General features: G+C 41.6%; 1 protein-coding gene across 1 annotated transcript in view; it reads right to left on the reverse strand.

Moving 5' to 3' along the window:
* zranb3 (zinc finger, RAN-binding domain containing 3) overlaps positions 1-26,079 on the reverse strand; it is a 105,252-nt gene that overhangs the window by 24,180 nt on the left and 54,993 nt on the right. Inside the window, exons 8-12 of the mRNA XM_055638627.1 lie at positions 22,522-22,656; positions 20,620-20,739; positions 13,749-13,868; positions 11,828-12,007; positions 3,385-3,537 (exon numbers count right to left, since the gene is read on the reverse strand). Of these exons, the coding sequence (XP_055494602.1) occupies positions 3,385-3,537; positions 11,828-12,007; positions 13,749-13,868; positions 20,620-20,739; positions 22,522-22,656 (708 nt within the window). The remainder of the gene's footprint in view (positions 1-3,384; positions 3,538-11,827; positions 12,008-13,748; positions 13,869-20,619; positions 20,740-22,521; positions 22,657-26,079) is intronic.

Genomic DNA, 26,079 nt, shown 5'->3' on the forward strand with positions numbered 1-26,079 from the left:
GTCACATGCCACAGGTTATCCAGTCTGCAATTGGCTGCAATGAGGTCAGTAGCCACATTATAGTCAGAGAATTGTACAACAGAGAAAAAAAGTCTGTGAACCCACAAGTCCTAGTCCAGCAAACTTCTATTTACACCAATCCCATTTTATTCTCACCACATTCCTATCAAATCCCCCCAGATTTTACCTCTAACCTTTACACATATGACAAATTACAGTAGCCAGTTAACCTACCACCCTGCATGTCTTTTGAACGTGGGGGGAATCCAGAACACCCTGTGTAGAATCCCGCACAGGGGGGAGGGGGGGAGGATCTTGGATTCTCTACACACATGGCATCTTTCTGACTGAAGATGGTTCCGCATGTTGCAGCCTTGTCTTTTGTACTCACCTCTGGGCCATGTTATCCTTTACAATAAGTGTTCTTGGAGCCTCCTTCTCCCATTAACTGATCCATGTGTCCCCACCATTTGGAAGAATTCCAAGTCTTCATCTGATTTGTTGGCTGGAAGACCACTTAGCTCTCTGTCTAGTGCATATCATTTTGTCAGCTATTGTGCCTGTAGGTCGTACTGCAGCTTTGCCGGTTTAGCACCTGTCAATAAGTATACCTGCAGCTGCTGCAGATATGCCCAGCGGAATTTCTCACTGAGCTCGGGGCTAATTTTAATGCTAAGAGTTGGGGATATGTCAAGCGACAGTACACCAATTACCCAGACTCAAACAGTCAATAATTACCAAATGCATGCATGTCCCGTTACACATCTGATTGGAAATTGAATTTCTAATGCTTCTGCACGGTCATGTGCCACGTTCCTGTGTGCCAGACTAAAAGTACAGTCAAATTTATCATTTCATTTTTTGGCTATATCACTTTGATCTGAAATTATGAACCCCACCCATCGTTCCCTTAAAAAATAATAAAGGATAATAATAATAATAATAATAATAATAATAATAATAATAATAATAATAAAGGAACATCTTAAATTTCAAAATACATTTTTTGTCATAAGGATATCCAAATACATTGAATACAATTTACGTTGATAACTGAACAAAATTGTCAACTGCAATCGGATTTCATGGATTATTGCGATGGAATTTTAAAACACGACAGTGCCCTCCATAATGTTTGGGACAAAGACCCATCATTTATTTATTTGTCTCTGTACTCCACAATTTGAGATTTGTAATAGAACAAAAATCACGTGGTTAAAGTGCACATTGTCAGATTTTATTAAAAGCCATATTTAAATATTTTGGTTTCACCATGTATAAATTACAGCTGTGTTTATACATAGTTCCCCCCCATTTCAGGGCACCATAATGTTTGGGACACATGGCTTCACAGGTGTTTGTAATTGTTCAGGTGTGTTTAATTGCCTCCTTAATGCCGGTATAAGAGAGCTCAGCGCCTCAGCGCCTAGTCTTTCCTCCAGTCTTTGGAAACTTTTATTGGTGTTTCTCAACATGAGGACCAAAGTTGTGCCAATGAAAGTCAAAGAAGCCATTATGAGACGGAGAAACAAGAATAAAACTTAGCCAAACCTTAGGCTTACCAAAATCAACTGTTTGGAACATCACTAAGAAGAAAGAGAGCACTGGTGAGGTTACTAATCACAAAGGGACTGGCAGGCCAAGGAAGACCTCCACAGCTGATGACTGAAGAATTCTTTCTATAATAAAGAAAAATCCCCAAACACCTGTCCAACAGATTAGAAACACTCTTCAGGAGTCAGGTGTGGATTTGTCAATGAATTCTGTCTGCACAAGACTTCATGAACAGAAATACGGAGGCTACACTGCAAGATGCAAACCACTGGATGGCCAGGTTACAGTTTGCCAAGAAGTACTTAAAAGAGCAACCACAGTTCTTGAAGAAGGTCTTGTGGACAGATGAGATGATGATTAACATATCAGAGTGATGGCAAGGGCAAAGTATGGAGGAGAGAAAGAACTGCTCAAGATCCAAAGCATACCACCTCATCTGTGAAATACCGTGGTGGAGGTGTCATGGTCAGGGCAAGTATGGCTGCTGAAGGTACTGGCTCACTTATCTACATTGATGATCCAACTGCTGATGGCAATAGCATAATGAATTCTGAAGTGTATAGACACATCCCTATCTTCTCAAGTTCAAACAAATGCCTCAAAACTCATTGGCCGCCGGTTCATTCTACAGCAAGACAATGATCCCAAACATACTGTTAAAGCAACAAAGGAATTTTTCAAAGCTAAAAAATAGTCAATTCCTGAGTGGCCAAGTCAATCACCTAATCTGAACCCAATTGAGCATGCCTTTTATATGCTGAAGAGAAAACTGAAGGGGACTAGCCCTCCAATCAAGCATAAGCTAACGATGGCTGCAATACAGGCCTGGCAGAGCATCACCAGAGAAGACAAAAAGCAACTGGTGATGTCCATGAGTCGCAGACTTCAAGCAGTAATTGCATGAAAAGGATATGCAACAAAATACTAAACATGACTACTTTCATTTACATGACATTCAGGGTCCCAAACATTATGGTGCCCTGAAATGGGGGGACTATGTATAAACACTGCTGTAATTTCTACATGGTGAAGCCAAAATGTATAAAAATGGTCTTTATTAAAATCTGACAATGTGCACTTTAACCACATGTGATTTTTTTTTACTATTACAACTCTCAAATTGTGTAGTACAGAGGCAAATAAATAAATGATGGGTCTTTGGCCTAAACATTATGGAGGGCACTGCATGCACACTGATCTTTTTTTCTCTCTAGTTTATTATATTGTTTACAGTGTGCCATGTTTATATATTCTGTTGTGCTGCAGCAGGTAAGAATTTCATTGTTCTATCTGGGACATGCCAATAAAACACTCTTTTTTCTATTACAAATCTCAAATTGCGGAGTACAGAGGCAAATAAATAAATGACGGGTCTTTGTCCCAAACATTATGGAGGGCACTGTATATGCGGGCAAATCTCTGTGGAAACGAAAGAGCCAAAGAAAGACAGCTTGAGGAAATACTTTGTAAATTACAGCAAGCATTTTAGATTTATGACCGTGAATGCGAACACAAATCATATTGTTCTAATAATGTCATAATCCAAGAGTGGCCACCGTAGGTTTTTAGCTTCAGTAAAACCTGTAACTTGAATTGGTGCTTTAATTAACATTTTATTCCTTTTGAAAATGTTTTTTTTCTTTCTAGACTGTAATAGATAAATAGAAGCAATAAAGATGATGTGATATATGAAAGTGATAGTGTACAAACAGTTGACATATCAGATTTTACTTATTATACTGCTTTACCACAATGTACTCAGACAACATTGCAGTTAGTAATTGCTTATGAATATTAGTACTTAAATTTCATAGGAGATCATATTCTTACATGGGTGAAGACCACTTCATCATGAGATTCAGGTAAATTTTCATTTGGCACCCAGGCCAAAGCGGTATTTAAAAAATCCCATTTTTCTTTATCTCCTTCTTCTGCCACCAAACGTTGCTTCAATCCATTCAAGGTGTTACTGGTAACCTTAGTCTGTAAGTGTGGAAATTAAAATAGTTTATTTCCATATACTAATTATTGAACAAATGTATTTATACTAATCCTATTAATTTCTTCTTTTAATAAACACTTTTTATTTAAACTTCAGATCTCCAGTAGTTAGTTTATTGCTCTATTTAAGTCCAAGAAGGTAGCATTCAGCCCTTTGAGTCCATCCCAAAGCCCAGGGGAACAATCCCATGAGTCCCATTCAGTCTCCTTATTTCCCTGTACTCATGCAACTTACCCTTCTCTCACATGTGCTTTAAACATCCCCTTCCTTTTCACTCTTCCTGCCCTCATTCTAGACTGAACAGCAGTTTACAGTGACCAACAAATTCACCAACATGTTTTAGGATTGTCAAGAGTCAAGAGAGTCAAGAGTGTTTTATTGTCATGTGTCCCGGATAGAACAATGAAATTCTTACTTGCTGCAGCACAACAGAATATGTAAACATAGTACACTGTAAATAATATGATAAACGAGAGAAAAAAATTCAGTGCGTATACACACATACCCACAAGTACACACACACACACACACACACATATAATAATAATAATAATAATAATAATACATTATTGTCATTGTAAATACATACAACGATATTTCAGGTGCACTGCCCGAGCGGAGCTCCAACGTATCAGATAAATAATAACAAATAATAAAAACGGCAAGCAAACGTCGTCATAATGTGCAATATTTCAGTACAGTGTTGTGGCAGTACCAAATATTGGCTATGGGGGGGCTGTGTGTTCAGTGCAGAGTTCAGAGTAGTGATGGCCTTGGGGTAGAAACTGTTTGTTAATCTTGATGGACCTGTAACGCTTTCCTGAAGGCAGAAGGGCAAACAAGTGATGCGCGGGATGAGATAAATCCTTTAGTATGCTTGATGCCTTCCGCAGGCAACAAGAGCTATAGATCTCTTCCAGGGCAGGCCGGTGTGTGTTGGTGATCTTCTGGGCTGTATTGATGCAGAGCCTTCTTGTCAGCCGCAGAACTGTTGCCATACCACACCAGGATGCCATGTGTGCTGTTGTTGTGCCTTCTTTACCAGAGAGTGCGTGTTAGTTGACCACCTGAGATCTGCCGAGATGTGGGTGCCCCGGAATCTGAGACTGGAGACTCTGTCCACTCTTTCTCCATTTATGTGCAGTGGGGGATGGTCACCCTGCTTCTTCCTGAAGTCAATGATGAGCTCTTTTGTTTTTTTTGTATTGAGTGCTAAGTTGTTCTCTGAGCATCAGCCTATTAACCTGTGTACCTCCTCCCTCTAAGCTGACCTAAGCTGACTAGTCACCCTCAATGATCAGCCCCGCCACTGTCGTGTTGTCTGCAAATTTTATGATGGTGTTCGTGCTGTGGGTTGGTATGCAGTTGTAGGTATAGAGGGAGTAGAGGAGAGGACTCAGCACACAGCCTTGTGGAGCTCTTGTCAGAGTGGGAGAGTGGGGGGTCCCATCTGACTGACTGCGGCCGGTCCGTAAGGAAGTCCTTAATCCATAGGCAGATGTTGTGTTCGAAGCCTAGGTCAGAGAGCTTGGAGACCAGTCTACTGGTACGATTGTGTTGAATGCAGAAATACACAAATAGCAGTTATGCGTATGCTCCCCGTTGTTCTAGGTGGATCAGTACAGTATGGAGGGCAGTGGCAATGGCGTCGTCTGTTCATCTGTTTGCTTTGTACGCATATTAGTGTGGATCCATATTTGATGGGAGAGCGGCCTTGATGTGTTTAATGACCGATCTCTCCAGGCACTTCATAATTATTGGTGTTAGTGCAACCGGCCTGTAGTCGTTGAGGCAGGTTATGGCTGTCTGCTCTGGAAGGGGGACTATTTCCGATGTTTTTAGGCATGTGGGAACCATGCATTGTGCCAGGGATTGATAGAAATTATTTGTAAATACGTCGGTTAACTCAACAGCGCAGTGTCTGAGAACCCGTCCTGGGATTCGCTCGGACCGGCTGCCTTCCGTATGTTACCACTCCGGAGTGTGTGTATGACATCAACAATCTGTATTGTAGTGACAGATTTTCATATCATTCAAGGAATCTTTCCTCTAGTCACTATGATTGAAGACAGTGGTTTAGGAGATAATCGATACGCATTCACAAGCTCTCCACGAGACATTCAATGCCGTCGAAAGATAAATCCTCCAAACACAGTCTCTTAATTAATAGTGTCTTTATTGTTGTAGTAAAAACAGTAAGGTATTCATCCAAACTTCTTCTTGTTTAAATACATTTTGACCTTAATCGTAGTCAAACTCGTGCATGATCGAAAGCTGTGGCCTCTCCCCCATGCTTCTTCAAACTAAACTAATTACTAGGGCGTCTCCGCATGAATCCCAGCCGCAAACACGCCTCCGACTACGTATAAATCCCCCACATAATTACAGGCAGATAAAATTTAAAGGTGACTGGTTATGGTTATAACACACTGAGTCAAGCTAAATGGCTGCTACACGTATGATGAGTGTCTGGCTGTTGGGTGTTGGAGCTGGAGTAGTGGGCATGACCGGCTCTCTCCTCTCATGGCGGCCAAAGAAGTAGTTGAGCTATGCTGCCAGAGAGGCACTGTTGCTATCGGATGAGTTGGTATCGTTTTTGTAGTTCATGATGTGTCGTACACCTTGCCATACGTGACGGGATTCCGAGTTGTTGAAGTGACTCTTGACCCTTCGTCTATAGGCTGCTTTGGCGTTCCTGATGCCCCTCTTCAGGTCGGACCTGGCCGCACCATACAGCTCTGTGTTGCCGGACCATGAAGCCATATTGCAGGCTTTTAAAAGGAGTCGGATGCCTTTGGTCATCCATGGTTTGTTGTTGGGAGGGATACGGATGCCTTTAGTGTTAGTGACATTGTCTACACAGCTTTTTATGTAAAAAAGTACAGTGGAGGTGTAGGTGTCAATGTTCTCGTCCTCAAACAAGTCCCAGTCTGTTTGGTTAAAGCAGTCCTGTATTTGCCCTAGCAGCTGGTTTGACCGTACTGATGAGTGGTTGAGATGCTGGGGTTAATAGGGAGATGTGGTCAGATTGGCCCAGATGGGGGTGAGGCGGTGCTTTGCACCCATGTTTGATGTTTCTATAAACATGGTCCAGTATGTTTTTACCTCTTGTGGGGCATTGCACATGTTGATAGAATTTAGGGAGTACAGTCTTTAGTTTCGCTTGGTTGAAATCCCCAGCTATTATAAAGACCCTGTCAGGATGGGCGTTCTGTTGTCTGCTAATGGCAGTCAGTAGATAGCCCAAAGCAGTAGTGGTATTGATATCTGGCGGTATATATACAGCCGTGATTATGACAACCGTGAATTCCTGTGGCATATAGAAGGGGCAACATTTTATGGATAAATATTCCAGGTCCGGAGAGCAGTGGTCATCAATGGCCTTAACATCTGTGCACCAGCTTTTATTTGTGTATACACAAAAAGGCTTGGCAGTGGAGGTTTGTTCGGGTTTTTTTCCAGCCTACTGTGTATCCGAGCCTGGTGGCCTTGCTTCAGTTTCCTCTCTCTGAGTCTCCTTCGTCGCCTTCTGGGAGGGAGAGTAATCCATGGAGACCCCGATGGTTTAACAAGCTCTACAGGTATTTTGTGGTCGAATTTAGCGTAGTTTAAATCGCCGACATCGAGCGTCGCAGCGATTTCTAGTAGTTTATGTCGGCTGTGCGATACATTCCCGTATGCGTTCATGGCGTTTAAAAATAAATAAACTAATAATAAAATAACTAACAAGGAACCCCGACTCGGGGAGTGCTGAGCCGCTACACTTATGCGCGCCGCCATCTTTAATTAATCAAATATTAAACATATATGTTTATATTAATGAAATATATATCAATTGTCACCTCCACACAGAGGCAGCACCTAAGCCCACAGTCATCAAAATCAGCAACATATTCACAGTCGAACGGGTTCAGAAGAACGAGTGAAAGAATTATAGAAGAGTTCCATATCCTTGTGGTGAATACTTTTCCAATTTTATTCTCCCAATGCAAGAGAAGATTTTGAATTTGTAAGAATCAAAGTTTGTTTGGAGGAAAGACTTCAAGGAGGCAGGCAGGAAGCAGACTAGGCAGTTAAAAATGTGTGTTACACAGAAAATAGGTGCAGGAGGAGGAAGCAGCGCCATTCATTGTGATCATGGCTGATCGTCCCCAATCAATAACCCGTGCCTGCCTTCTCCCCATATCCCTTGATTCCACCAGCCCCTAGAGCTCTATCTAACTCTCTCTTAAATCCATCCAGTGATTTGGCCTCCACTGCCCTCTGTGGCAGGGAATTCCACAAATTCACAACTCTCTGGGTGAAAAGTTTTTTCTCATCTCAGTCCTAAATGGCCTCCCCTTTATTCCAAGACTGTGGTCCCTGGTCCTGGACTCGCCCAACATTGGGAACATTTTTCCTGCATCTAGCCTGTCCAGTCCTTTTATAATGTTATATGTTTCTATAAGATCCCCCCTCATCCTTCTAAACTCCAGTAAATACAAGCCTAGTCTTTTCAATCTTTCCTCATATGACAGTCCCGCCATCCCAGGGATCAATCTCGAGAACCTACGCTGCACTGCCTCAATCACAAGGAAGTCCTTCCTCAAATTAGGAGACCAAAACTGTACACAATACTCCAGATGTGGTCTCACCAGAGCCCTATACAACTGCAGAAGACCTCTCTACTCCTATACTGAAATCCTCTTGTTATGAAGGCCAACATTCCATTAGCTTTCTTCACTGCCTGCTGTACCTGCATGCCAACTTTCAGTGACTGGTGTACAAGGACACCCAGGTCTCGCTGTACCTCCCCCTTACCTAACCTAACCCCATTGAGATAATAATCTGTCCCCTTGTTTTTGCCACCAAAGTGGATAACCTCATATTTATCTATATTATATTGCATCTGCCACGCATCTGCCCACTCACTCAACCTGTCCAGGTCACCCTGCAGCCTCCTAACATCCTCTTCACAGTTCACACTGCCACCCAGCATTGTGTCATCCGCAAACTTGCTAGTGTTGCGTGTTGCTAATTCCCTCTTCCAAATCATTAATATATATGGTAAACAGTTGCGGCCCCAACACCGTGTCTTGCGGCACTCCACTCGCCACTGCCTGCCATTCTAAAATGGACCCATTCACTCCTACTCTTTACTTCCTGTCTGCCAACCAATTTTCTATCCATGTCAACACCCTACCCCCATACCATGTGCTCTAATTTTGGTCACCAGTCTCCCGTGTGGGACCTTATCAAAGGCTTTCTGAAAGTCTAGATACACTACATCCACTGGTTCCCCTTCATCTATTTGTGTTGAGTATAATACATGAGAGAAGGGAGACAATGAGCCACTTTATACTTGCTCTGTAAATAGGATGAAGGTATTCGCAAACAACAGATTTAACAGACCAGGTCACCCATTTGGTTGTTGCTGTCCAACAACATGCCTAGCAAGATCCTGAGTTCAGCTCGCTCACCCGGCAACCGTTGGCATGCAGGAAGTCACATTACCATACCACACATGTGCTGATGGTATCATTTCCTGCGCTTTGTAGGCGATTGACACAGTGACCTTTGGCCAGGTACTCAGCCATGCTCTCCGTGTGGCATCATTTAGACCCCAAAATGAATACAGCTAAGCAGTTACAGGGATTTCCAGGCCAAAAATCTGGGAGGAACTATGTTTGAACAGTTTAAGAATTAACAAAAAATATATTCAATTTTTCTTTAAAAAAATCACAGCCATCATGTGTCTTCATTTAACTTTTTACCCAAATATTGGCAAATAAACTGACTTTAGGGACTAGGGTTCAATGCCAGAGACTAGGCTTCAATCTATGGATTGAACTACGTAGATTAAACTCCTGACTACGGGTGCCATCTGTATGGAATTTGTGCATTCTCCCTGTGACTACGAGGGTTTTCTCCTGGTACTCCGGTTTCCTCCCACATTCCAAAGACATGCAAGTTTGTTGGTTAATTGGCTTCACAGCACCCTCAGAGAATGTTCTGAAGAAAAATCCCACATTGACTACTTCCTTTTGCACAAATGTTGCCTGACCTGCTGAACATTATAAGCCATTTTTGATTTTGTTTTAGATTCCTAGCAACTGCAGTTTTTAATTTTTTTTCATTCACTCATGTGACCATTTGCACTGTTGCTGCTCTCCAAATATGACCTTCTCTTTCCCTTAAGATCTACTGTGAGTCTCATTCCATAAAAAAAGTCACAAATTTTAACATTTGATTGGGTGCATAAGAATAATCATCTGTGAATAAACGTTTTAGTGTGGATTGTCAAATTAAAAAAGATTTAAGAATAGAGGACTCCCGGCTTTATAAATAGAGGGATATTGTATAAAATCAAGGATGTTTTAATATTGCATTTGTCAATCACTTATTGAGCCACAGCTTAAGCAATTTCAGGTATGCCACTTTTAAAAAAATGGCAGATCTCGAAAAACTGAAGATGAGATTAACGAGAATGTTAGCAGAATAGAGAGAATACAGATTTGTGAATTGAAATAAATGATTTTCCACAAAGGGAATTATAGAGAGAATTATAATGAAACCCAACATAGTATTGCTGTCAGATTGTTCATTTGATGGCACTCCTGGTCATCCACTGAAAACACTCATAGTAACACAGACCCCTCTACTTCAACTGATATCTGTTTGCACTGCACACTGTTGTGCCAGAAATATGTTGGATGTGTTGGAAGTTGCTGTCTCTCCCGCTCTTTGTTTGGCTGAACAGCCCTCCCAATCTAGAGATTTCTCTATGGTAACATTTGAAAGCAATTGCAGGCCAGCAAGCTTGTTACCATGGAGAAATCTCCAAGTTGGAGAGGGCTCTGCAGAAATAAAAAGAGGCGAATACAGCAGCTTTTCAATAGCCCGTGAATCTGCGCAGACACTGAGGGGGTGCTGTTTGTTCCCACACCCACCATGTCAGCCAGGGTGCAGCCAAGAGCTCCACGTCTCGGTACACCCACCCAACAACTGCCCCTGCAGGCATCCTCTCTATACCCTGGGGCACAAGCACATTGTGACAGGTTTCTTGCCGAGCAGAACACAGTAATGGGAAGAAATCTAGTGCAGAGCCTTAAAGCACCTCTCTAAATATAATAAGTCTATTTGGCTCTAAATTCATTATGACCCTTGTTCATGGGAATGCATCTTCAGCTCTAATCCAAGTATTAGTGTAATAGAGGGGTTTAAAGTTACAATTGGGTTTTAACAGAGTAAATAAAATAAACATTTTGCACCAAGGGCAGAGATGGCAAATGGCAAGGAATCTGGGGGGGAAGAGAAAAAGCAGTACACAACCGCATTAAACATTAACCCCAGACACCTAAGTAGAGATGGTTGAAAGCTTCAAGTACTTAGGGATAATTATCACCATCAAATTGGCCTGAACCAGCCACATCGAGGTAGTGGCCTACAAAGCATATCATGCCTCTACTTCCTTAGAAGGCTAGGGAAGTTCAGCATGTTCCCAACAACCCTCATGTGTCGTATAAGACATTTTATTGGGATGCGTCATAGCGTGGTTAGGAACAGCTCCATCCAGGATGGCAAGAAATAGCAGAGTTGTGGAAATAGCTCAGACTATCACGCAAACCAACCTCCCTTCCATGGACTCCATCTACACTTCACGTTGCCTCGGCAAGGCCACCAGCCTAATGAAGGACCAGTCTCACTCCAGCCACTCCCTCTTCCATCACGAAAGAGGTACAGTTGAAAGCATATACCTGCAGATTCAGGGACAGATTCTTCCCAGCTGTTATCAGGCAACTGAACCGTCCTGTCACCAGCTAGAGTGCTATCTTGGCCAGCTTCATCTACCACATTGGAGACTTTTGAACTGTCTTTAATCGGACTTTATCTTGCACTAAATGTTATACCCTTTATCCTGTATCTGTACATTGTTGATGCCTTTACTGTAATCATGTATAATATTTTATTTGACTGTATAGCACACTACAAAAAAGCTTATCACTGTACCTCGTGGTATCCATGACAATAATAAACTAAAGATTTTTTATTATTAATGGGGAAACCTGGAAAACACTGCCTGAAAATGTGGCGTCCACAATAATTTCAAAAGGAGTGAGAAATATATTTGAGAGAAAATATAAAAAGGCGGGACTTTAGAGAAAAGCAATGGAGAGGGAGTTAAAGGACTACAACTCTCAAAAGATCCAATCTAATCACGATAGGCTGAGTGGACATGTCCAGCATATTTCTACTGTGTGAACACTCAAGTATTTTTCAATGAAAACATACCTTACGATTCAGCATGCTCCACATGAGCGAGTCCAGTGTCCCTTTGGCAATGAGATAATGAATGTGAACTGAACTATTCTGTCCTATACGGTGAGCTCGGTCTTCTGCCTGCAGTAAGTGACCTGGATCCCAGTAAAGCTCAGCAAAGACAACATGTGTAGCAGCTGTAAATGTTAAACCCTACACAGGATAGGAAAATAAATAATTAGATAATTATACATATTTTGGTCCAATAATTTCATTTGAATATTACATTGGTTAACCAGTAAAGATCCTGAATGAGCAATGAAACAGAACCATAAGATTGTAAAACAGAATTACAGTAGATAATGGGGAAGGTTAGTTGCTTATATATTCTAAAGCCAAGTAACGTCCTAAAACGGCACATCAGACTCGAGATAATGTATTAAAGCAGAGGGATGCACAACATAATTTGCAGGATGTTTTATCACTCTCCAATGTTTCACTTAGCTCAGTACCACACAATCCTTACAGAAAAGTAATGAAGAAAAGATTCAAAGTAATATCTGGTTCTTTGTGCAACTGTTAGTGGAAATGGCACAGAGCAATATTGTGAGCAAGCCTATTGAGAATGCCAGAGTTCAAAGAGGCAAGAAATAGATTCAATGATTATAGTTCTGATGGCCAAAAATAAGGCTTGAGTTGTCATTGATAAATTACTCGAAACACTTCACATGTAAAACTTAAGGCTGAAACAGTTTCACCAATGACTTTCAATATTATTAACATCTTTCAAAAGCATTATCGATGATTGCATTTCCGCAATCTAACTCATTCATAATCTTCCCTCATTTTAATAGAGTTTGACCATCAGATCTCAATTTTACAAACATCCCCAGTAAAATAGGGATTAGCAGGGACAGGAAACATGCATCATCACTGAGATGTATTTTTATTAAACTAATTATACAAGCAAAAGGGCATTCATTATTCCATCAACTTCTTAATGCCATGCAGATAATTCAATTACAAAATTCAGGGACTTTAGATGAAGTAGTTGAGCTATTAATTCATAAATCAATGAATAGAAATGAAGTATTGTGGATCTGGAGTATTGTGTGCAGTTTTGGTCTCCTAATTTGAGGAAGGACATCCTTGTGATTGAGGCAGTGCAGCGTAGGTTCACAAGATTTATCACTGGGATGGCGGGACTGTCATATGAGGAAAAATTGAAAAGACTATTCACTAGAGTTTAGAAGAATGAGGGGGGATTTTATAGAAACATATAAAATTATAAAAGGACTGGACAAGCTAGATGCAGGAAAAATGTTCCCAATGTTGGGCGAGTCCAGAACCAGGGGCCACAGTTTTAGAATAAAGGGGAGGTCATTTAAGACTGAGGTGAGAAAAAACGTTTTCACCCAGAGAGTTGTGAATTTATGGAATTCCCTGCCACAGAGGGCAGTGAAGTCAAATCACTGGATGGATTTAAGAGAGAGTTAGATAGAGCTCTAGGGGCTAGTGGTCAGGGATATGGGTTATTGTTAGGGGTCGATCAGCCATGATCACAATGAATGGCGGTGCTGGCTCGAAAGGCCGAATGGCCTCCTCCTGCACCTATTTTCTACGTTTCTATATTTCTATGAAGTAACAAAACATTGATACAAATGAAAAATGATTGGAAAAAAAAGTAAACCAACAAAAACGAGGCTTAAAATGATTTATAAACACTAATGAGAAATACAATTGTGCCAGGAAGATAAATGGTTAAATGATTAACAGTTTACATATTTCAGTCCTGTACAGAAAGGAAACATAGAAATGACCAGAAAACTTAACAAGAACTAACACTAGCATTCTAAATAACATCAAACGGCATTTATATTTTATTGTTTAATTAAGTTGACATATTTAAAATAAAAATCACATGATCATGGTAATTTATTTAGCTCATATGTACCTGTCCGGCAGCTTTGATGCTGAGAATTGCAACTTGCACCTTTGGATCATTCTGAAACTGATGGACAAAATGGATCCTCTCTGATGATGGAACACTGCCATCAATTCTTATGTATCGTACCTAAATAAAAATATACATGCCGTGTCATTTCAAATACAGAACAAATACTACCACATGATTCGGAACGACTTCAACCACAAATGCAAATCGCACACCTCCTGCAGTGCTGTTGATATGGTCTCCTTTACATCGGTGACATAGACGAGGCAACTATTTTGTGAACACACAAGCTCTTTAGACATTAGAGATACAGCATGCTAACAGGACATTCGACACACTGAGTCTGCGCTGACCACCGATTACCTGGTCCTTTAGCACTATCCTGCACACTAGCGACAATTTACAGAGCCAATTAATCTGCAAATCTGTACGTGTTTGGCGTGTGTGAGGAAACTGGAGCACCCGGAGAAAATCCACATGGTTACTGGCAGCCAACTGTTGCAACGATTTTAAAAGCCAAGCCAAGGCAAACAATTGGGCAGCAGCCACCCGACAACCAAAATTCATTTTGTGAACACAAACTTGTTAAAAAGGCGAGGCAAACAATTGGGCAGCAGCCACCTTACGGCCGTATTGAGGGGACTCACCGTGGAGTAGACATGCATTCAGTGTTATTCGCAGCTCAGAGAGCCGTGACCCTCTCACTTCCTGGGTCTGGCAGAGACTGAGTGAGGGACTACACTTCCAGGTTTTATAGTCCCTCCCCTCTGCCGCCAGCGGGGGCAGCAGAGAGAATGGGGCATTTTTAAAAAACATTAATATCTCTCTGATTTTTCATTAATGGGAAAAATCCTCAGTCCCAGCAGGCGGAGAGGGGCTCTAAGCGAGGTGGCCAAAAATGACGGCCATAGGTGGCGGCGTTCTCTCGGAAATCACACCATATTGAGCCACCTCGAGTAATACAGATGACAGTCCCACCATCCCAGGAATTAATCTTGTAAACCTACGCTGCACTCCCTCAATAGCAAGAATGTCCCTCAAATTAGGGGACCAAAACTGCACGCAATACTCCAGGTGTGGTCTCACTAGGGCTCTGTACAACTGCAGAAGGACCTCTTTGGTCCTATACTCAACTCCTCGTGTTATAAAGGCCAACATGCCATTCGCTTTCTTTACTGCCTGCTGTACCTGCATGCTTACTTTCATAGACTGATGAACAAGAACCCCCAGATCCCGTTGTACTTCCCCTTTTCCCAACTTGATGCCATTTAGATAGTAATCTGCCTTCCTGTCTTTGATACCAAAGTGGATAACCTCACATTTATCCACATTAAACTTCATCTGCCATGCATCTGCCCACTCCCCCAACCTGTCCAAGTCACCTTGCATTCTCATAGCATCCTCCTCACAGTTCACACTGCCACCAAGGTTTGAGCTGAACAAATTCTTAAATTTCAAGTACTACTCCCCGTACCCTATCCCCCACCATCTTTTTTTGTGTACCCCTACCCACCCCGTATGCCCACATTTCTTTCATCATCTCCCAAAGAGATTTTTTTTCAAACAGAATATATGAGAGAAACAATCAAGATATTAGAGGGGTCAGAAATCAAAGGCATTGATTTATCAAAATTAGGAGAATTAGAGGAAGACAAAGAAAATGTTCAACCCAGAGAGAACTAGGTGATAGGAGTTCAGGGAGAACCTTTAATCACATATAAAAAGTACTTTAATACGTACTACTAATGTCTTGAACCACAGCACCAACTGCTGCAAGGTAAAACTTGGCTGTAGAGCTCTTTTTTGACATGTCATAACTGATTGGAGCAGAATTAGGTCATTCGGCCCATCAAGTCTCCTCCGCCATTCAATCATGGCTGATCTATCCAAAACCAATTCTCCTGCCTTCTCCCCATATCCCCTGACATGCGAAGTCATGACTGGAGAGATGGCCTCAGTTAGTTAAGGGTATCGATGACTTATAGAATGATGCAGCGAAGGGGGAATGTCCGTCTCCACAAACACTGATTGACCTGCTGAATGATCACAGGACTGTGTCTTTATTGGAGATTTCCAGCATCTGTTCTTTTTTTATTTCCAACAGTTTATTTTTATTTACTCTATTAAACCATTCATGATTTCAAACATCTTCTGTTGAATCTTACTTGGCAGCCTTTTTCCTCTGTACAGAGAATAATCATAATTTCATTATACGTCCAACTAATTGAAGTCCTTCATTTCTGGTTCTATTCCAGTAAATTACTTCTGAAGCGTTTCCTACATCTTGATATTCCTCCTAAAACATGGTGCCCAGAACTACATACTATATTCCCGTTTGGGCATAATAGGTGATCAAGGTGGTTTAGGAGAACTTTATAATTAATTCTTCGAGAAATCATTAAAGAATAGGTCATTCAGCCCTTCGAGCCATGATGTCTCTCCTCAGTTTACCTGTCAATAACCATCACTACATTTCCATTTCATCGTTTTCTTATTAACGTCATCATTATTCATCGTAATTGCAAGTTTCATATCTACTGCAAAGTTTGCAATTCTGCCCCAAATATCCTGGTCAATGTCATTAATATACATCAAGTGGTGACCTCAATTCTGATTCCCAGGGACTACTGTAAATCTCCTTGCAATCTAAAAAAAAAACTGACTACATTATATTTCCATGTTGCTACTCTCTATGAGCATTCATTTTATCATTCAAGCATTTTGTACAATGGCTTCACAAAGTACATATACATAAAATCCACTACATCACATTAATCTGCTCCTTTACTTCAAAGAATTCAAATTAGTCAATCATCCTTTGCATTTAACACGTCTGACTTCCATGTATTACTTTTCCAGTTAATTTTGTACCAAATTTAGTGCCTTATCCCAGTATTGACATTTCACCCACTGGTCAGCAGTTCCTAAATGAATCCCTTTATCAGATACACTATAAATTGCAGATGCAGGAATCTTGATGGGAAAAAACAAACTGCTGGAGGAACTCAGCAGCTCAGTAGCATTTGTGGAGGAAAAAGGACAGGCGATCTTTCGAGTCTGGATTCTTCTTCATATATGTATATATATATAGACACACATTTATACAGACCAAGTTATAGCTATAAATTATTCAAGGGATTGAGCAATTCTGCTGAATTCACACGTCAATAAATTACTGCTTTAGAACATAGAACCGTACAGCACAGGAATAGACCCTTTAGACCACAATGCCATGCCAAAGAATAATGCCAAATTAATCTAATCTCGTCTGCCCGCATGTGCTCCGGAACCCTCCATACTCTGCATATTCATTGTCTATTTGAGTGTGTCTTCAATCCACCATACTATCTGGAATAATAACGGGATGCACCATTTCTGTTATTATTTTTGCTCTTGCCATGAACATGATGGCCAAGTCAGCCGAGGTGGAATGCAGAAGCCCCCTAACCAAGTCTGGTGTACGACAGCCCCCAATAGGAGCTTTTATGGACGATCTTATCATCACCACAACATCGGTCCCAGGAAGTAGGTGGATCCTACAAGGTCTTGAGAAACTTATCACCTGGGCAAGGATGAGTTTCAAGCCAACAAAGTCAAGGTCCATGGTGCTGAAGAAGGGGAAGGTGACTGACAGATTCCACTTCTTACTCCCATTCCCTCCATCACTGAGCAACCTGTCAAGAGTTTGGGGAAGGTTTTTGACGCAACTCTGAAAGACTGCCGTCATTCAAAAGTCCATCAAAGACCTTGAAGCCTGGCTCACCAAAGTCGACAAGTCAGGTCTGCCAGGCAGATTCAAGGCCTGGATCTATCAGCATTCCATCCTGCCCCGAGTCCTGTGGCCTCTGCTGGTTTACGCTGTTCCATTGACCACAGTTGACTCCCTCGAAAGGAAGATCAGCGGCTTTCTCCGCAGGTGGCTTGGCCTTCCCTGCAGCCTCAAAGTGCAGCACTGTATGGGACCAGTAACATCTTGCAGCTCCCATTCAGTGGCCTCACGGAAGAGTTTATGGTGGCGCTAACAAGAGAAGCTCTGCAGTACAGGGACTCCAGGGACCAGAAGGTGTCATCGGCTGGCATCGAGGTGAGAACAGGGAGGAAATGGAGGGCAGAGAAAGCAGTGGAGGTGGCAGAGTCACGCCTAAGGCAAAAGGCATTGGTGGGAGTCATGGCAACTGGCAGAGCGGGTTTGGGATACTTCCCTAAGACACCGGTTGGCAAGGCCCGGGGCAAGGAGAGACACCATCTAATCCAGGAAGAGGTCCGAGCAGGTGTGGAAGAAGAGCGTGTGAGCAGGACAGAGGGGTTCAGGCGGCAGGGAGCGTGGACAAGGTGGGAGAGCACACCGCAGCGCAGGTTTACCTGGTCAAACATCATGCAGGCAGACCCCCAGAGCGTCCAGTTCCTTGCCCAAGCTGTCTACGATGCCCTACCAAGCCCAGCAAACCTCCACGTCCGGGGCAAGAGTGAGACACCTTCCTGCCCACTTTGCAGTGGAAGAGGATCATTAGAACATCTCCTCAGCAGCTGCCCAAAGTCCCTTGGGGAAGGTCGCTATCGGTGTCACCATGATCAGGTGCTCAAGGTGGTTGCTGAGAGCATAGCCACTGCCATCGATAACAGCAAACACCACCACGCCCCAAAGAAATCAATCACTTTTGTCAAAGCTGGAGAGAAGCCTCGACCACAACCAAAAACAAGGACGGGCCTCCTTTACACAGCCACGGACAGGCAGCTGTACGTCGATCTGGGCAAACAGCTGAAATTTCCACAGCACATCACAGAACATCACTCCAGCCAGACATTATCATCACCTCTGAAGTGACTAAACAGCTGATCATTCTGGAGCTGACAGTGCCCTGGGAAGAGCGTATTGAAGAGGTTAATGAGAGGAAACGCGCAAAGTACCAGGAACTGGTGGAGATGTGCCAGCACAGCGGCTGGAAGACATACTATGAGCCCATAGAGGTGGGCTGTAGAGGCTTTGCAGGATGCTCACTCTGCAAAGTCCTCAACCAGTTGGGCGTTACGGGGCTGGCAAAGAAGAGGGCCATTCAATCCGCAAGCGAAGCTGCAGAGAAAGCCACGAGGTGGCTTTGGATTAAGAGGGCTGATCCGTGGGCAGTTGCTGCTGGGACGCAAGTCGGGGCCTGATCAACCCCGGCTGGGTCGCCTGGGCGAGGGTGTCTGATGTCGTGAGACCCGAAACACCCGATGACCCCAGGTCACATCACTGAGGATGCATCCCAGCACATCTAGAAGATGTATCTTTCACACTCTGCTTCCACCATCACCCCTGGGAGCACGTAGCAGGCAACTACCACACTGTGTGGGGGGAAAAAAGCCCTGTACATCTCCTTTAAACTTTCTCCCGCTCTAACACATTTACAAACTGATTTATTGTGACAGATAACAGATAAATAGATAACAGTTTAAATACAATTGAAGACACTAATTTTTGCAGCATAAATTCAAATTCAATATTGGAAATGCAAATCAACACACTAAATTTAGTAAAATAATTAATACATTCAATGGGGGTTTCTCAGGCAAAACGACCAATAGAAACTACTAAAGCCCCATTTCCTGCCTCAATCTCCACCACTCTCCTGTAGCATTTCCTTTCATGCTGTTAGAAGGAAATGACCCAATAGAGAATGTGATTTATTCATCTATTTTGAACTGCTTCAAACAGATAGATTGAAGATGTTAAGAGAACTACTTTCCTCCATTTGCAAGCTTCCAGTGAGCAAAAGCTTTGGTACAAACAGGCAGGAGAATGTTTAGCTGATCACACAACTTGGGTTATCAGGCAAGGGGGAAAATTGCAACGGAAAGTGAAACTATGGGAGGATTTTGACAACACTTCACTTTGGAAATGAATAAGTACATCCTGCAAAAGTACACCTCAATGGACTCGTCATACAACCATATGAGATAAGAAGCATGGTATATTTTGTTTGAGAGATCAGGTAACTTATTTTCCTTTCTAAGAACAATTCTGACATTTCTTGCCTCAAAGTCACAGTCAATATTTCACAAGCACCGTACTCCCATTGACATACATAGTGTGGTTCTAGGCAGATAAGAAAATACTTGAGGTTATATGTATTGTTTCCACTTTGGGAACACTAAGTGTACCGACTTCTCTTTAAGGCTTTCATCTGGTTTCCTAATCCATTCTTTGTCAAATAAGCAAATCCACCTCTTGTGGATGTAGTCTTATACATAAAATGTGTCAAGTACCATATACAATGATTACATATGAAGTAAGTAAATTATTTAGTGCTTGAGATGCAGATGCATAGGTTTACCAGAATACTGCCTGGATTAGATGGTTTTACCTACAGGAAGTGGTTTATTGTCTCAGGAACATCAGAGGTTGAGGGGAGACTTGATAGAAGCATATAAAATAATAAGAGATATAGATAGAACCTTTTTCCCAGGGTGGAAATGTCCAATATGAGAGGGCATAGCTATAAGGTGAGAGGGGGAATGTTTAATGGAGATGTGCGGGGCAAGTTTCTTTTTTATGCAGAGGGTGGTGGGGGCCTGAAACACATTGCCAGCGGTGGTGCAATAGTGATATTTAGGGATAGTGGGATATGGATAATGTACATATGAGATCTGTTCAACTTGGCATCATGTTCTACGCAAACATTGTGGGCTGAAGTGCCGATTCCTATGCTGTACTGTTCAACATTCTATTACGTACCCAAAGGTTAAGAAATAATTCATATTAATGCAATTTCTTCCTTCTTTACCCAATAAAGATCATCAAACTGGATGAAGACGTATGAAGACATTGTATTGTTCAGTACCTGCAGCGGTAATTTTGGTAATAAGGTGAAGGTCGTTTAAAATCCGTTACCTTGGCTTCTATCACAGCTTCTGTGCAAGCCTGCAACATGGTTAAATGATGAGCAAAAACTAAGAACTTCAGTGTCTCGTTTTGCAGCATCATTTTAATGTAGTCCTTCACTGCCCCTGCCTAAACCAGAAACATATATTTAGGTTTGCTTATTGTTAATGTCATACCAATTAATATTTACAATAATGAATGAATAGTTCTGTTAAGATAATTCCATAAATCCATCCAAGGCCAGCAAGTGGTCACACAGCAAGATATTAAGATGCCACTTAATGAAATAAAACATTCAGATCAACTTCTACACAAAGCTGATTGATTCATAATTATAACTGGATGAATGAATATTTAAGAGTCCACATCATAATTTAATGTGAAGAAACAATTCACGGTGTGATTTTTAAATCAAATAATCATATGAATATCTATATGTTAAAAATCAAAATGTTCAATATTGTGACAATCCATAAATAAAACATGGCACTATCATTTTCAAGAATTAAATATCAAATACATAAAGTAAATGTAAAATCACATTACAAGAAAGATATGAAAGGGTGCATTTAAGTATACTTCATACATCTAAATAATCACCAATACAATTGAAACATTTATTTATTCTAACATCTAATTAAAACGGATCAATAAATGTGGTTGCAAACAAAGCTCAGAATCAATTGAAGTGCTTCTGAAATAGCAGTTTTATCAAGAATCCATTTCTAAATTAGCTGCGGTTCCTACATTTTTAGCAATGCTAATTAACTTAAATCTTCAATATCTACGTGTAATAGTAAAACTAGCACTGCACCCTGAAGCTGTAATAAATGGAAGTACAGTTGATTAGGCCAAAGGATTATTAACATTTTATAGTTCTGGATGAGGAACAAAACATTTGTGCATTTCTATCTAAATTATTTTATGAAATTATAAGCCTGACCAGGGGAGTCTTTCTAATACAGCAAATTGTTAATTCACTGCCTGAAGGCACAGTGAAAGGATATTCAATAGTAAATTAGTAAAAATAAATTAGATAAATACTCAACAAGGACAAAAATGTTACAGGGTTACGTATATGCAAAGAACTGACTCAGAGCCGATTAAATAACTGTTCTGAAGAGCAAATTCAGTTACGACAATCTAGGTCATACTTCAATGCAGTGTTGAGGAGGTACCATGTTCAGAGCTGTATTTAGGGGATTTTCTATTAACCTGTTTATGTGGACACAAATATGTTCCTACACCACTTGAGATGTCCTGCTCAATCCCTACCATCAAGTTACCATACTATGCAGTTCAAAAACCAGTAACAGCAGATTATCTTTCCTAGTTGTTGTTTCCAGGAGCTTGCTATCTGCCAGTTGACATCTATGCCTGCTTACAAAATAGTGACTTCAAATTAACTTATTGTCGGCATTTCCTGCACAGTCTATGAAGGATGTGAACACTGGTAGAGAATTGCAAGGTCGATTGCAAGTGCCGGGCACAAATTTAAAATTTCACGTGTTTTCCTTCATAAGAGTAGAATGGGTAAAAAATGATTGAGGAACTACTTTTGCACTTCTGATAAGTGGCAATAATGGTGTTCTCAGCAATTAACGTCCAATGGATTGTTACTTTTCTCATTGGGTAGATTAGAAATTAAATTGAGCATAACTTCTTAAAATAATACAGATGTATTCTGTGAGAACAGAATGTGAATGCCTGTAGTATTTTGGATGCTGTGCAAATTTATAGAGGAGGGTCGTGGAGGGAGTTGGAGGAGGGAGGATGTGGAGGAGGGAAGAGGGGGGTGAGGGGAGGGTGGTGGTGGGATCCAAAAGACGATGACCAATCTCAAATGTGTAAAACAAAACAGACAAAGTACCACATTAGAATTAATACGATACGATACGATGGCTCATCTACCTTTGCAATACCGGTTTGTTGATACATGCGATTGATATGCACCATGATTTTTACAAATGGGTTATCTGTTTCTTCATGTCTTGAATGTAGATTTCTCATTAACTTTTCCCATTCTTCAATGCTCTCATTCATTTCCTACGTGGGCAGAAAGACAACGGTTTGAATGATAAAAAGAAAGGGCAATTAATGGATCTGTGAATGTGCCCCAATTTCAGCCAGTATGAGTGGAGGAACAGGAGCAGGAAAATTCCCTGAGTTACGAGATTGTTCCTGCAAGAGAAACGTCAATGTTGGTTAGGTCAGTCACATGCTCTGTTCAATTTTAGAAACTTATGACAGGCTGGGGGCAAAGAAAAAAATTCTTTACTCTGGTGTTATAAATCAAGGACCAAGAATGTTTCAAGGAGAGCTTATTAATTATTTAGAAAGTCCAGGAACCAGACACCGGTAAACGCATCTGTGTCACACAGTGCGAATTTAGGACTGTCTTCACTTGAGAAAAGAAAAGGAACAGGTTTGAGCATTATCCCAATACAAAATTTGTATAAAGGGAGTGAGGCAAAATAAATTACAGGCCTGTTAGCCTGTCTTCAGTGGTTGGGACGATTTTAGAGTCCATTATAAAGGATGAGGTTTTGGGGCACTTGGAAGCACTTGATGAAATAGGCCAAAGTCAACAGGGTTTTGTTAAGGGAAGATCTTGTCTGACAAATCCATTGTAATTGTTTGAGAAAATAACAGGCAGAATAAACAAAGCAGAGTCAGTGGATGTTGCTTACTTGGGATTTTCAGAAGGCCTTTGAAAAAGTGCCACACTTGAGGCTGCTAAACAAGATAGGAGACCTTGGTATTAGAGGCAAGGTACTAGCATGGATAGAAGATGGGCTGACTGGCAGAAGGCAAAGGGTTGAAATAATGGGGGCATTTTCTGATTGGCTGCTGGTGACTGGTGGTATTCTGAAAAGGTGGGTGCTGAGTCTGGTATTTTTTCACGTTACATATTAATGATTTGGATGATGGAATTGATAACTTTGTGGCTAGGTTTGCGGATGATACAAAGATAGATGGATGGGCAGATAATGTTGAAGAAGCAGGGTGTCTGCCGAAGGACTTGGACCGTGGGCGGTTCCTGCTGGGACGCAAGTCAGAGCCTGATCAACCCCGGCTGGGTCGCCTGGGCGAGGGTGTCTGATGTTGTGAGACCCGAAACACCCGATGACCCCAGGTCACATCACCCAGCGCATCTAGGAGATGTATATTTTTCACACGACAGGTTGAGGGAGTGGGCAAAGAAGTGGCAAATGGAATGACCATGCATTTGGTAGAAGGAACAAAGCTGTAGACCACCATTTTCTAAATGGGGAGAGGATTCAGAAATTGGAGGTTCAAAGAGACTTGGGAGTGTTGGTGCAGAATTCCCAAAAGCTTAAGTTGCAGATTTAGTTAGTAGTAAAGAAGGCAAATGCATTGTTAACATTCATTTCGAGAAAACTGAAATATAAATGCCAGGATATAATACTAAGTTTTTATAAGGTGCTGGTCAGACCATACTTCAAGAGTCAAGAGTGTTTTATTTTCATATGTCCCAGATAGAACAATGAAATTCTTACTTGCTGCAGCGCAACAGAATATATAAACATGGTATACTGTAAACAATATAATAAACTAGAGTGAAAAAAAAGATCAGTGTGTATACAGTGCCCTCCATAATGTTTGGGACAAAGACCCATCATTTATTTATTTGCCTCTGTCCTCCACAATTTGAGATTTGATATAGAAAAAAATCACATGTGGTTAAAGTGCACATTGTCAGAATTTAATAAAGGCCATTTTTATACATTTTGGTTTCACATGTAGAAATTACAGCTGTGTTTATACATTGTCCCCCCCATTTCAGGGCACCATAATGTTTGGGACACATGGCTTCACGTGTGTTTGTAATTGCTCAGGTGTGTTTAATTGCTTCCTTAATGCAGGTATAAGAGAGCTCTCAGCACCTAGTCTTTCCTCCAGTCTTTCCATCACCTTTGGAAACGGGGTCAAGGTAAGAGCGTTCATGTCGCGGCCCTGTTTTCACCAATCTTTCCACCACCACACACAAGAGGCACAAGAAGCGCAAGGCAGACACTACTGTATGCAGATGCCGAGAAGTATGTTCAGCTCAGGCTGAACAACTTCTAATCTTGTGTGTGGACTCGATAAGAAGAAGACCTTTGGAATCTTTTATTGGTGTTTATCAACATGGGGACCAAAGTTGTGCCAATGAAAATCAAAGAAGCATACAGTATGAGACTGAGAAACAAGAATAAAACTGTTAGAGGCATCAGCCAAACCTTAGGCTTACCAAAATCAACTGTTTGGAACATCATTAAGAAGAAAGAGAGCACTGGTGAGCTTACTAATCGCAAAGGGACTGGCAGGCCAAGGAAGACCCCCACAGCTGATGACAGAAGAATTCTCTATAATAAAGAAAAATTCACAAACACTGTCAGACAGGTGTTTGTGGAGATCAGAAACATTCTTCAGGAGGCAGGTGTGGATTTTCCAATGACCACTGTCCGCAGAAGATTTCATGAACAGAAATACAGAGGCTATACTGCAAGACGCAAACCAATGGTTCGCCGCAAAAATAGGATGGTCAGGTTACAGTTTGCCAAGAAGTACTTTAAAGAGCAACCACAGTTCTGGAAAAAGGTCTTGTGGACAGATGAGATGAAGATCAACTTATATCAGAGTGATGGCAAGCGCAAACTATGGAGCAGAGAAGGAACTGCCCAAGATCCAAAGCATACCACATCATCTGTGAAACACGGTGGTGGGGATGTTATGGCCTGGGCATGTATGGCTGCTGAAGGAACTGGCTCACTTATCTTCATTGATGATACAACTGCTGATGGTAGTAGCATAATGGAGTGTATAAATGCATCCTATCTGCTCAAGTTCAAACAAATGCCTCAAAACTCATTGGCTGGCGGTTCATTCTACAGCAAGACAATGATCCCAAACATACTGCTAAAGCAACAAAGGAGTTTTTCAAAGCTAAAATATTGTCAATTCTTGAGTGACCAAGTCAATCACCCGATCTGAACCCAATTAAGCATGCCTTTTATATGCTGAAGAGAAAACTGAAGGGGACTAGCCCCCAAAACAAGCATGGCTGCAATACAGGCCTGGCAGAGCATCATCAGAGAAGACACCCAACAACTGGCGATGTCCATGAATTGCAGACTTCAAGCAGTCATTGCATGCAAAGGATATGCAACAAAATACTAAACATTACTACCTTCATTTACATGAGCAAAAAGCTGAGGTGGCTCATGAAGACCTCACCACCCCATTCCAGGAGCCAGGTGGACTCGTCTCCTGGGATGGTGTGGGTTTCCAGCAGGAAGCTCACCGCATATTTCCCATCCCTCAGGTTTGAGAGATGGTTAAACCTGCGGAGAGGCCTCCTGCTGCCTTTTTTTTGTTGTAACTGGCTCTGGTGTTCGCTATGTCAGGAGTAGACTATATCCACTCACAAGTCCCCTGGTCACTGACAGCAGAGCTGCTCCTCCC

This window comes from Leucoraja erinacea, chromosome 7 (genome assembly GCF_028641065.1).
Source record: "Leucoraja erinacea ecotype New England chromosome 7, Leri_hhj_1, whole genome shotgun sequence".
Lineage (NCBI taxonomy): Eukaryota > Metazoa > Chordata > Chondrichthyes > Rajiformes > Rajidae > Leucoraja > Leucoraja erinaceus.